This window comes from Apteryx rowi, unplaced genomic scaffold, assembly GCF_003343035.1.
Source record: "Apteryx rowi isolate R43461 unplaced genomic scaffold, aptRow1 scaffold_322, whole genome shotgun sequence".
Taxonomy (NCBI): domain Eukaryota; kingdom Metazoa; phylum Chordata; class Aves; order Apterygiformes; family Apterygidae; genus Apteryx; species Apteryx rowi.
Genome location: NW_020449664.1, coordinates 227,645 through 240,563, shown reverse-complemented (window position 1 = coordinate 240,563; position 12,919 = coordinate 227,645). Strand labels below are relative to the sequence as shown.

At 57.8% G+C, this 12,919-nt stretch overlaps 2 protein-coding genes across 2 annotated transcripts in view; both read right to left on the bottom strand.

Annotated features, from left to right (window-relative positions):
- LOC112968663 overlaps positions 1-762 on the bottom strand; it is a 3,962-nt gene extending 3,200 nt beyond the window's left edge. The window contains exons 1-3 of the mRNA XM_026071144.1: positions 526-762; positions 272-412; positions 99-141 (exon numbers count right to left, since the gene is read on the bottom strand). Of these exons, the coding sequence (XP_025926929.1) occupies positions 99-110 (12 nt within the window). The 5' untranslated portion in view covers positions 111-141; positions 272-412; positions 526-762. The remainder of the gene's footprint in view (positions 1-98; positions 142-271; positions 413-525) is intronic.
- Positions 763-7,884: 7,122 nt separating this feature from the next.
- Positions 7,885-12,911, bottom strand: GCC1 (GRIP and coiled-coil domain containing 1). Its single transcript, XM_026071142.1, has 3 exons — positions 12,869-12,911; positions 11,283-12,334; positions 7,885-9,596 (listed from the first exon to the last, which is right to left on the bottom strand). Exons 2-3 carry the CDS (start codon positions 12,327-12,329, stop codon positions 8,292-8,294), a joined length of 2,352 nt encoding a protein of 783 aa, XP_025926927.1. The 5' UTR covers positions 12,330-12,334; positions 12,869-12,911; the 3' UTR covers positions 7,885-8,291.
- Between the last annotated feature and the right edge of the window lie 8 nt (positions 12,912-12,919).

Here is a 12,919-nt window from a genome sequence, read left to right as displayed (position 1 = left end):
GAGGGATGGGGAAAGGGGGGAGGCTTTCCAAAACCAGAGACACCAGGAGCGGCCGTGGTGGGAGGGAAGGGACCCGCGCCAGCCCTGGCTGTGCTCACCTCGTAGCACATGTCCTGGGCACGGTGGATCAGGAGCAGGCAGCTGAAACGGAGACGTGTGACTGTCCCCACCGCAGCATCGTCCCCATGGCAAGGGGTGTCCTTGTCCCCCCGAAAGCTTTCGCTGCCCCAGGTTTCCCGTGCCCGCTGCCCAGGGACACGGAGCCGAGTACCTGGAGCAGTAGAGGCCGTACGACTCGCGGGAGCTGTTGCCCTTCCAGGGCCAGGCGGGCTCCTCCGGCCGCGGCGCCACGTCGGTCAGGGAGACGCCGCGGGAAATGAGCTGCCCCAGGAGCGTCAGGGCCGGCACCAGCCTTCCCGGAGAGGTGGAGGTGAGCGGGGCCGGAGCGGCCGTGGGGCAGAGCCGGGCGGGAGGCGCTCGGCTGCAGCCCTTGCACCCTGCGCTGTCCCCAGCGGTGGCACCTACCAGGCCAGGACGTAGGGCAGCCCCTGCCACGCGCTCGCCGGGCACCGGCCGCTGCCCTGCAAGGACACGGCATGGCCCCGGCTCCTCCAGGACAGGGCAGCCCACGCGGCTAGAGCAGGAGCCGCTGCAATCCCTGGGGATGCGCCAGCCCGGGCTGCTGCGGGGCCAGTGCTGTGGGCACGGGGCGGCAGAGCCCCGGCTGCGTCCTGCCTGCTCGCCCTGCACCGGATCGGCAGGTAACGGAGCTGGCAGGGCACCGACCTGCGCCGTGGGCCGCGCTCGCCAGCCGTGCATGGCGCAGTAGGCTTCGTAGGCGTAGACGATGACCATGAGGAAGGAGACCGCGTAGAAGGTCTGGGAGAGGAAGGGGAGACCCGGCTCCGGCTGCATCCAGCACCCGGGACCAGCACCCGCCCCGGCACCTTGGCCCCGTCCCTCCGTGCACTTTGCACCGCAGCATCCTGCTCCCGGCCCCAGCAGGGCCATGCACAGGCTGGCTCGCACCGAGGACCAGCGGCGCCAGTGACAGTGACACCCTCCCCACCGGCATGTGCTGGGCTTAAATAGGGCTCAGCCCCCCCCAGGTCCTGCCAGCAGGCCTGGCACCATGGTGAGGGTCGCTTTGCACAGACAGGGCACGGGGCAGGATGGCGCTGGCTCATGTTGAGGCGCACGCTGGGGATGGCACAGCCAGCTGGAGCCGCCCAGCCGGCCCCGGGGAAGGGCCCTGACGTGCCGGGGCCACGTTTGCACCAGGAGGAGCTGGACCCCGCTGCGCTCCGGTGCAYGTGGCGGGGGGGTTTGCCGGGGTGCAGAAATGGACAAGCAGACACGGCGTGGGGGGCAGACGCGGCTGCGACAGGGAACGTGGCGCTGGGGAGAAGGGAGCAGCTTGGTGCGCAGGACCGYGGCAAAGGGGAACAGGGGTGGTTTCTCAGCAGGACAAATATTTCCCTACGCCGGGACTTCCCCAGGGGCAGCCCAGCCCTGCGAGGGGCTGTTCCCGGTGGATGGGGGTGTCTGGGGGAGGTTGCATCGCTCGCAGTGCCATCCGGGCACGCTGCAGCCCCAGGACACGGTTGCAGCCGGGCAGCAGTGCCATGGGGCCGCGTTGGCCCTTACCGTGGCCAGCGCGCGTCCGTAGGGGCAGAAGGCGTAGGCAGGGATGAAGAGCGGGGCTGGCAGGAGCTGGATGGCAGCCGTGCAGAGCAGCGCCACCGCGGCCAGGGAATCGGCCAGGGCCAGGAGGAAAAGGGGCCGGAGCTGGGGGGGTGGAAGACGGCGCTCGTTGACTCCAGGCAGCTGCATCCCTGGCTGCGCAGGTCCCCTCGGCCCCCGCTCTGGACACGCACCTGGCTGCGGCAGCAGCGCCTGCCCCGGGTGGTCGCCACCAGGACCGATCCGCTGCCCGCGAGGCTGGAAGAGACGTGGCTGGGGGGTGACGTCTGGCTGCACCCCGGGAGCATCGCTTATCCCCGGCGGCAGCTCGGGGACGTCTCCGCTTTGCTGCCGGCTGCAAGGCCCAAGCGTGAGGCGCTCGGGGGCCCCCAGTTCCCGGAGGAATTTCGTGCCGGGAGTGCACGGGCTCCGCAGAGCTATTGCACACTGACACCCCCCGAACCCCCAAACCGTGCTGCCGGGATTCGCAGCGCCCGGCCGGGTCGGGACCCACCTCAGCAGCGAGGCCGGCAGGTAGGTGCACGTCAGCACGAAGATCTGCAAGGGGAGAGGCGAGCGCTGGGTCCGGTTTTGCCACAGCGAAAGCCTTGTCCCACCTCCAGGTCCGGAGGACGCGGTGCTCCGAGCGCATCCGGAGTCGCTCCCCTCGGGTGTTCCAGCGTCCCCAGCTGGGATCCCAGTGCCGGGAGCCGAGCAGCCCTGCGGGCCACGGGCCGATTTCCCTCGCCTGGGGCAGGGCAGCGCCCAGAAGCAGCGTCCGGCCTCGGGCACGCGGCTGCGAGCGGCTCCCAGACAGGGCGGCGCGGGGCTGCCCGCGGGGCAGGGAGGCACCCGAGGGACCGCCGGAGCCGGAGCGGCACGGGACGGTGAGTCACGGCGACGCTGGCGAGCCAAGCAGAAGCTGCCGCCTGCGGGAAACGCCGCCGGGCGCTGGAGACCCCCGGCTCCTCGCCCGCGCGGGCCGGGACCTGCTCGCTGGCGGATGCTCCCGTCCCCGCCGCCTCTTGCAGCCTCYGCACATCTCCGGGGCGAGGGGGGCCCCGCGGCCAGCGCAGGCGCACGAGGCCCGGACAGGGTCTCCGCGGAGGGCTGCCCGTGCATGCATGGCTTTACCTGCCTGTCCGAGAGCGCGGACGGATGCTCCTCTCCAATCGCCATGGCCGGGCAGCTGGGACTGAGCGTCCCCGTTGCCTCCCAGGTGCAGCCGGGGCTCCGGTGCCGGGGCCGAGCAGCTCTGGCAGCCGCTGCGCACCGGCTCGCTGGGCGCCCCGATGGGAGGGGACCCGGCAGCAGCACGGCCCGTGGAGCAGCACAGCCGGAGGAACCAGCCCGGCTGGGCGGTTAGGGATGAGCCCTGGGAGCGGGGAGGGATGAGCCCTGGGAGTCCAGAGCAGCGCACGGCCGCTGCCCTTGCACCTCCCCTCCGCAGCGCCCGGGAGCGGGATGGGAGCGCAGCCACGAATACGGCTGTGCCAAGCCCCGCGGTGCAGATGTGCCGCACTTCTCCATCCCCGGCACTTCCCAGCGGCCTCGCCGTCCTGCAAGCTGGGGAGCTGCAGATCTGGGCAGACTTCTCCTCGCTGCACGGGGAAACTGAGGCACGGGAAAAGGGTCGGGGCAGGGGAAGCCCGCGCAGGGCGAGCCCAGGGCAGCAGCCGGTGCCCGCACGCCACGTGCCGACCAGGGCAGCCACCCCGCAAGCTGCCATCGCCTTGGGCAAGGTAACCGCGGCCGTTTCCCCGGACGGACGCCACCAGGACACTCGGACACGGGTGCAAAGGAAGGGGCGGCAGCTTTATTGCGAGGCCTGCGTGCTGCAGGAGTCGGCGCAGCAGCGCGCAGACACGCGCAAAACACTGGTAAAAACACACCCGCTGCGGGGAAAGGTGCTCGCGCGAGGCTGCGCTTGCCGGCCTGAGCATTGCCGCCTGCATTGCTGCATCCCTCCACCCCGGGCAGGTCGTTGAACTTCTCAGAGCTCCTCGGGAGGATGCGGGAACAGCATTTCCCACGCGCCGGCGGCGAATACGACAAGGCTCCGGTGTTGTCCCGGTGCAGGGCAGGCAGCCCCATCCGGCAGGCAGCGCCAAGCCCACCCGCACCGAGCGCTGGTGGTGTCCCCGGGCCCGGCCATGGGTCCTCAGCGCCAAAGCCCTCCTCGGCCTTCGCTCCCCGCCCTGGCACCGGGATGGAGCAGGCGGATTCCTGCCCCTACGAGGACCTGATGAAATCAAGGGCAGGGGCTTCCCGGCAAGCGGGCGAGCCTTCTCCCCGAGCCGAGCGGTGCCCAGGACTTTTCAGGCCCTGCTGAGACCCACCGGGTCTTAGCAATAAATACCATGCCTTAAAGTTTCTTACGCTCAAGCGTGCAGGCGAGGATCACCGAACCACAGAAAACCCAACCTTATCGCTGCTCCCTCTGGCTTGTGCTCGAACGCAGAGCCCGTGCGCATCACAGGACGTCACCTCATATCGTCCCTAACACCAAGTGGAGCGGGTCACGCGCTCGTCTCCAGAGACGCTCTTGTTTGCTGAAAGATCTAAAAGAACGGTCAAATTCACAAGGCGAAACATTTAGTTTTGCATCTGTTCAAACAGCGCTTGCAACACCGGAGAGCAGGCAAACACCGGCTGAGCCGTATCTGCCCCCAGCCTGGTCTACCGGCTCCGATGGATGCTGGCACCTCGGCCGAGGGGCCCCCGGCAGCAGTGCTGGCTGGAGGGCACGCGCGGCCGGCTGAGGCTGCCCCGGTGCTCGGCGCCACGTAAACACGCGCCGGCAGCCAGCCCGCACGCCGAGAAACCGCCGGTCACTCAGAGCGAGCAAAGCCACGCTGCAAATACTCTGGGTTCATTTCGGAGGGTTTTGGCTAAGTGATGAGAGGACGGAGGGAGGGAGGAATGCAGGGGAAGGTCTGAGGGTCCGACGGGGCGTAAAGACGGGGGTTATGGGGAGCAGGGAACTGCGCTAGGAGAACGCTCGCGTTCGATCGCCGCGGGACGGGATTTTGCACGGTCCCTGCGGTTTCAGAGGCGCCACCTGACGCAAGCTTGCCAAAGGGGGACCAGACAACCGGCTTTTCTCAGCAGATCTCCTGGCAGAGCCAACAGCCACGATGGGATGTTGACAGCTGCTTCAAGGCCGAGAAGCCCCAGACCAAACGCTCCCTGGAACAAACACTCCAGTTTCTATCCGGTTGCGGCATGTGGCTCCCGTGTGCTGATGTCCCTGCTGCCAGCGCTCTCGGCGTCCGCGTGGAGACAACTTCCAACGCCAGCCTTCCAGCACAAGGAATTGCTCACTGCTTTTTGCCCCTTTCCAAGACCTCCGGCAGGCACCAATTCTGCCTGGGGTATTTTTCCCTGAGCGTTTTTTGAGGCGAAAGCGGCAGCAGGGGTTGCAGGAGCAGCCGGTGCGTCTGCAACGCAACAGAAGGGGATCCGGCTCCTTGGGAGGCGGTGTGCTGCCCTCTGGCTTCAGCAAGGCAAGATTTACGGAGCAAACTCCAGGGAACTCTGGCCACCGACAGGACAAGGGCCGCCAGCGCGGCATTAAAAGGGGGAAAACCGTCCTGTTTAGCCGCTGAAGCTCCCTGCAAGTCCCAGGCACTTGAACCGCACAGGCACTCGCAGCTGCGAGATGCTGCGAGCAGGGGAAAGCTGATCGACCTGCGCGAGGCGGCATTAGCCTGCGAAGGCTGCGGCACTGCCCAGACACGCAGCAGCTTGCTCCTCAAAACCGGTCCGGGCTGCCAGGCCTCTCCCAGAGCAGCGCAGCGTCGCTGGCTCTTCCGCCCGACTGGAGAGCTGAGGAATTAATGCATTTGTTAACTCCGTTCCAGGACTCACAGGACGACTGGGGATTGTTAAAACAGGGCTTAATGCCAGTGTTTACAAACACTTTCCCTGTAGTCAGGGACTGGGAGGTTGTGCTTTGGAATCTAAGCTTTAATTAAAAACAAAGCAAGTGCATAAAAACAAAACTCAAGTGCGATTTTTGCCTACATAGATGAGAAAGCTCTAGAAGCTTCAAAAAAAAAAAAAAGCACAGCCAAGAGTACTCAGTTCCCAGGGCTGCAGGCAACCACCCAACATCTCCAAAAGCGAAATGTCCCTCTCCGGTTTCAAAAGAGCAGCGACCATTTGAACATCGGCACAAACACTTCCTAGCGGGCATTTTTCCAGCATGGCTCTTCCGGCCTTGCAGGGATGCTCCTTCCCATTTCTGCTAACTTAATGTCAGCAGGCTACGCCGGAAGCACAGCACCAAGCACGCTCCTGTTTTTGCCTTGGCCTTGTGAAGCCCTTCCTTACGCAAGGTAAAACTGCTCTGCAAGCGCCGGAAAGCACAGGCACCCTGCCCCGGCTCTCAGCACTAGTTAACTGCAGCACGCAGCGGCTTGCGTAGAGAAAGCTCCCACCTCCGGAGCCCGACGCTCACCGCGCGAGCGGCAGCGCTGCCCTCGGGCCACGAGTGCAGCCCGGGAACAGACCCCAGCTCGCAGCACCGAGCCCGGTGGTTTCACAGCTACTTTCAAGTCTCGGTGTTTCAGAAACCACGTCGCACCCCAGGGCAGCAGGTCGAGGCCGCCGCCAAGCCCAGGGCTCACGGCAGCGGGAGGGATGCTGCATCCCAGGGTTCCCGTCCCGGGAACTGGGCGACCGGTGGGTGCCCTCTAGCGGCCCCGCATCCCGGCACCCACGGGCTCAACCAGCCTTCTCCGATGACGTCTCCGGGGAACCGGGTCTGCCCCTCGATAACGGTGGCTGCTCCCCCTTGGCTCAGCCGTCACCCCAGGCGAGGGGGGAAGGAAGGCGAAGGGACGCCAGCAGAGCTAATCCAATCCACTGGCCCTCAGCATGCGAAAACACAGGCTTTGCACCACGAAACGTCCATCTCCAACGCGTTCTTCTCCAGCCGGATGGCCACGGGGCAGCGCTTCTCCCTCCAAGGGAAGGGACGACCTTGGCCCTCGAGCCGCCTGATCACGGAGCTCAAACACCAGAAGGAAAGGCACGTTCCTACCGCAGCGGGCAGAGGGAAGAGGAGTTTGCACCTGCAGGATGGTCCCTTGCAGAGCCAGCTAGCCGCCTTCCCTGGAGCGGGGCAGGAGGAGCCAGCTCCCCTCACCCACGCTCACAGCCGCACGGTGCAGGTTCCCGAGGAGAATCTCACTCACTGACCTTTCTCATGCAGCACTGATATCCAAAACGCATGCTCTGGTTTTCTATCCGGTCTTGCGACATTCATAAAGTGCACGGTACAACCCTTTTTTCTTTGAGTCAGGGTATCCAACTCAATCGTTCTTGGGTCTAAGCAGCCAGGACCTGGCAGCTCCTGAGCACGGCTGCCAAGAGGAGGAATGCCGCTTCTTCCTAATGGTGGGCTTACAGTGGTCCACCAAAACCAGAGGTGTTCCAAGATGTTCTGGCTTCCTTCCTGCCAAGCTCAGTAATTCCCAAGAGAATCATTCAAGAATCTCAGGGTTTATGCAGCAGCAGGGCCACACCTTCACCCATGCACAAGTGCTTACCACAAACCGCACTTCACTGGTAAGTCCAGGACACACATGCTCCCGGAGCTGTTATCTTCCGCCCCTTACAACTGCTTTCTTCTTTCGATCTCAGCATGAACGATGCCTCGCTCTCCCCAAAACTACATTGAAGAGCATCCGAAACATCACTGAAACTCCCAAATGCTCAGAAAATGACTGTCAAAGGATCAATTCGACTATTTCAGCCTTTCCTCAGCTTGCTTTCTGTAATATCCCAGTTCTCACCTCAAAAAGGGTTAGAAAGCTTAGACATCTAATCTAATACAATGGGTATATAGGACCTTTTGGGTTGAAAAAGGTGGGGAAGCACTGCTTGCTCCTTTACAGTTACAAAGGTTTGAAATGTTAAATACTTAGAATATCCTCCTTCCTTCCTGGGAAACACATGCAACTGCTCAGAGAGCATTCTTCACCAGCAGTGAGAGCAGACCTTAACACCATGTGTCACAGGATGATCCCCAGTGCCATGAGGAACTGCTGTACCCACTCATACAAATTTAATTCTAGGCAATAAAGCCTCTTTTGAAATTGCTCGAGATTTTCTGCATTTGGATGATGCTGGTAGTTAAGATTCATCCTTCTTGCAGGTTTTCAGTTCTGTGTGTTATATAATTTTAACACTGTGTCAAGTGCTTTTTTTAATATATTTTGAATCACAAGCTCGTCTGGAGTTTCAAGATACAAGCAAGTTTCACCCTAATACGGTTCCCCATCCTATGCCTGACAGGCAGAGATTTTTTTTTAAAGTTGATTTAAAAAAGCATCAGTATCTTCAAAAAAATTTTTTTTAAATCAAGTTCCTACTCAGAGCAAAACCTCACACCCGAGAGCACCGTGATCCTATTGGAATAGTTGGAACAATTCTACTTTAGATTAGTGCTAATAGCACTAGTTTGAGCCCAATTCTTTTCTGAAAGCTCTCTGCTTCATCACACGTGATTGGAAAGAGCTTACCCCACAAATGATTTGGTCTTAGATAACAATCAGAAATGTGTTATTATAGAAAAGCAGTTATGAGTAAAAACTACCACCTCATCTCTTCCCAGAAAGCCACCAGCTACTGTAAGCTGACTGCTTTGTAATAGTTTGCTTTTCTTCTGGGCTGAAATGCAGAATAGTCAATATGGCAGTTAGAGTCTGTTGGCGACCAAGGGAATCTGGCAGTGTCAAAAATCTATAGACAATGTTTTTGAGGTATTCCAGGTTGGCTCCCTCTCTGCTCTTATCTCTGAAATTCTTCTGGATTTCGTTTTGAAGCATGGACACCTCTTCCCGGTGCTTCTCCTCCTCAACCAGGATCTTCTCCCGGAGCTGGTGAACTTCCATTTCCAGCTTGTGCTTCTGCTTCCTCAGTGCTACAATTTCCACCTCTTTGCGAGCCAGCTGCTCTGCATACAAGAAGAAGGTGGGCTCATTGGTGGCAGCGAGATGAAGAGCCTGGGGGAGATTCTCTGAAAAATCGTTACCTGGCGAGTCATTGCTGGTAACATCAGTCCCTGATGCTAGATAGTTTTTGGATCCTTGAAGCCCATAGGGCAACGTGACAGATCTCAGCTGCTCCAGTTCTTGGTCCTTTTCTGCCAGCACAGCCAGCGCTCGGTCCCGCTGTTTGTGCATTTCTTCTTCCAGTTTCATTGTCCGTTCCCTGTAGTCCATCTGGCATCGCTCTAATTCCTGCCTGTGAATTTGCTGCAGCTGGGACAACTCTTGCTTCTTGGCTTCCATATCTTGCTGGTGCTGCTTCTCCATTTCCTCAGAGGACAGCCGAAGTACAACGTATTTCTCTTTCAGATCAGCCAGCTGCTCTTGAGCTTCCTCCAGTTCTTTGGCCAGATTGCCATCTCTGGCTGCCTTGTTCTTGAGAACCACTTGTGCCCTCATCTTGTACCTTTCGAATTCTTCCTTCAGCTGCTTTAGCTCCTGCTGATAGTACAAAGCAGTGGCCTTCTCACCATCCCCAGTCTCAGTGCCCTTCGGCAGCTCCAGCTCACACAGCTTCTCAATGTCCAGCGCAGGCTGACTCTTGTTAGCCGCTGCCTGCAATAGCTTCTTCAGCTTCTCCATTTTATCCTTTAGCACATTAACATCAAGGTTGGCTTCTTCTACGTGAGCATCAGCAGGAGATCGGCTGGACGCAGCAATGGCCAGGGTTTTGTTCTCCAGGTCTAACTGCACGATGCGGTCCTTCAGCTTCTGAATGACCATTTGGTCTTTCTGCTTGGCTTTTTCGTAGGTGCCAAGTAGTTCTGACACTTCGGAGACCTGGCCCTCCAAACTGGCCACTCGCCGCTCCTCCATCTGGGCCTGCTGGCGGAGCTGCTCCTCTGCCTGCGCAGTCTGAGAGCAAAGAGACACGGGAGGATTAGATTATCTCAACACTCTGTGCAGGGGGTCTGTAGTTTACCCAGAGGCTTAATTCTGCTCTGATGAGTTCCAAGCAAGGGCTGAGCCATCCTTTCCCCTAAAATCCTGTACAAGCCACCACACTGACTTGCCCGTCTTTAAAAAGGAGATTCAAGTATAAAAGAAGCCAAAGGCATTTTTGTTTTTATTCCCTGCTCTCCAGCAGAATTCCTGTTAGCAGTGTTATCTGTATGGCTACAGGTCGGGGGCAGGGGGAGGGGGAAACACACATTCATGTCACAGTCTGATATGGGATTTTTAAAAACGTGCATGTGCTTTAAAACTCTCATAGATCTAAATGCAATTTATGTAAATGCTACGCTTTGTTGCACTGATATCAACATAATTCAGTGGTTCCTCAGTAACTACAGCAAACACCTAGAGCCCACAGCTTTTATGGCTATCAAGATCCAACCGTCTAACAGAAAATTTGAATGGCAGCATTTGACAATCACCATCACGAATTAAAGCATAACTGGAGTCAGATCATCGTCACCTCTGTCAGAGAGAGTCTGTCAGAGATAACGTCCAAAAAGAGGCAAATTATGTGAAATCAGCCTAGTCCCTAATCAGACGCTTCAGATTAGAAAGGAGAAAACTTGTTCCAGACTGAGTGACGATGAGGATGTCATTCTGGAGTGCTTCCAGGTGCAAATTCAGTTACTGGTGCCAGACTCCTGAGTGCATTGCCCCACAACCCACAGAGTTACACAAGTTCCTCTTCTACCTCACATGCCTTGTTCTAGCTCTTCTCTCTCCCCACATGCACACAGGCAAGAGCCTTTTTCTCATATTTACCTTTCTTCTTTCCCCAGAGCTCTTCAAGCTTCACTGAAAAGTAACCCCAGGGCCTTCAATAGCACAGGCCACAAGGCTCCCTGGGCTTACACTAGCCAAATCAGTTTATGCGGCTCCCATCAGCATGGATGGGCTGTCACCTTTAGCTGCACAGCATCTTTCACAATGGATCAGACAAGAACCTCTGCAGTTTGAGAGCTTTTGTCACAGAAGCTGTGTAATTCACAGAAATCTCTCATCAGCCACGCTGCAGAACAGGAAAGGGGAAAGACGGTTTTATGACTTCAACAAGCAAGTAGTGCAGGCCCTAAAGATGAAAGGCCTTATTTCATATTTATCCCAACACGCACCCGCAGAAAGTTCTATCGATTTACAGAACATTGTATTAGAAGTTATTTCCTATTACGAGCTACAGTAATTGTACCTTGCGTGGCCCTTAAATACTTTACAAGACCACATTCACTGCCATAGTGGGTTAGAGCGAAGGTCTCTCCTCCCAGTCCCAGCTGTTGTCACACCAGTGACAACGTGTTCAGAACCAAATGACACTCTAGAGGACAGAGTCACAGTGTAATCACCTCATAAAGGGTGTCCCCTGCTTAGGATGACTTAAACACTGAATCACAAACAGCCTTTATTTTCCTCAGGGAAAACTGTCTCATCAAATAAAGCCATGAGGTTCTTATTTATTTCAAACCTCTTGCAAGGTTCGGGGCAGGGAAGGAGAATTTGTGCTATTCCAGCCTAATTACAAACCCTGCCCCGACTGCTGCCAATACGTCCCGCAGAGTAAGCTGCTCTAGCACACAGCCAGCGAATTACCTTTCTCATCTCTTGCAGCAGCTGCACTTGGAAGTGGTTCTTGAGGCTGGCCATCTCCTCCTGCAGATCCTGTATCCGTGGGTCTGGTTTGTTGCTCTCTTCCTGCACAGCTTGCAGCTCTCTCCTCAGGTCTTCCACCTCCTGGCTCAGCTGCTTGATCTGCAGTTCATACCCCTCTGCACGGTCAGCCATGCATACCCTTCCAGCCAACAGCTCCCTGGTCTCCTCCAGCTTTAGCTCTACATCCTGGCGTGAAGTCCTCTCACTCTGGAGCAGCTTCTGCAGCTCTCGCAGCATAACAGCATGGTCACTCTGTTCTTGGGCTCGGTCATGCTGCTGCGTGATCAGACGGGCTTTGGTCTCCGCTAACTGTTCCTGGACAGACTTCAGCTCTGTCTCCAACTTGTCCCTCTCATCCTCTGCTTTCTTAAAGGCATCATCCAGGTCCTGCTTCATCTTCTTCTTGTCTGCTTGGTACGAAGCTTCCATGCGGGATTTCTCCTGTGTGACTGTGGACAGAGCACTGGTCAAGGTGGCCAGCTGAGTCTTCAGCTGGAGCACTCTTTTATCAGTCTCTCCAGCGGATGATGGCACATCCCCACTGCTTGTGCTGACACCGCTCTCCGAACCACTTGTCTCCTCTGATTTAAGAGAGGAGGCAGCGGCTGCAGCCTTATCATCCTCAGTTCCTGGTTCACCTTTGGCACTGGCCAAACTGGCAGCTGTGTCTGCACTGGTAGCTGTTCCCCCGCTATCCTCACTGTGAACAGAACTCCTGTCATCAGCAGAATCGGCAAAGGAAGAGCTGGAGCTAGCCACAGACGCAGGGTGAGCCCCACTCAAGCCAACGTCTGCCTCATGAGACACAGACAATACTTTCAAGCTAGCTTCCAAYGCTTCCTTTTCTTTGAGCAAGCTCTTGTAGGCTCTGACCACATCCTTCAGCCGAGCCTGGTACTGAAGAAGCTGCTTTTTCTGYGATTCAATAGTCTCTAGAAGATCTTTTTTACTTGGGCCACCTCCAAAGTTCATGCCAAACTTCTCCATGATGCCTTGTGCAATGTGAAATGAGAGAGAAAAAAAAAAAAAGCAGTGCAAAGGCTAAACAAACAGCAAAAACACATTTACGATTAACAGGAGCAGGTTGCTCGCCAGGATCATCATGCTGAGCTCCCCCTAGGACACCATACAGTTAACGGATCTGTAACAGAACAGCCTAAGAAATATACTGGGCTGCTCTTAAGACACGGAATGGCCGAGGTTGGAAGGGACCTCTGGAGATCAACTAGTCCAACCCCCTGCTCGAGCAGGGTCACCTAGAGCAGGCTGCTCAGGTCTGCGTCCAGTTGGGTTTTGAACATCTCCAAGGATGGAGACTCCACAGCCTCTCTGGGCAACCTGCTCCAGGGCTCTGTCACCCTCACAGTGAAGAAGCTTTTCCCTATGTTCAGAGGGAAATTCCCGTGTTTCCGTCTGCCGTCTCGTCCCATCCCTGGGAGCCACTGGGAAGACACGTCAGAAGGGCAGATTGCACGGAACCGACGCGCCGCGCCCGGGAAAGGTGCCGGCTAAGAGACACCGCTCACCGCGCTGCCGCCGGATCGAGGCGCGCCGGCCTCCCCGCCCCCCAGGCCTCC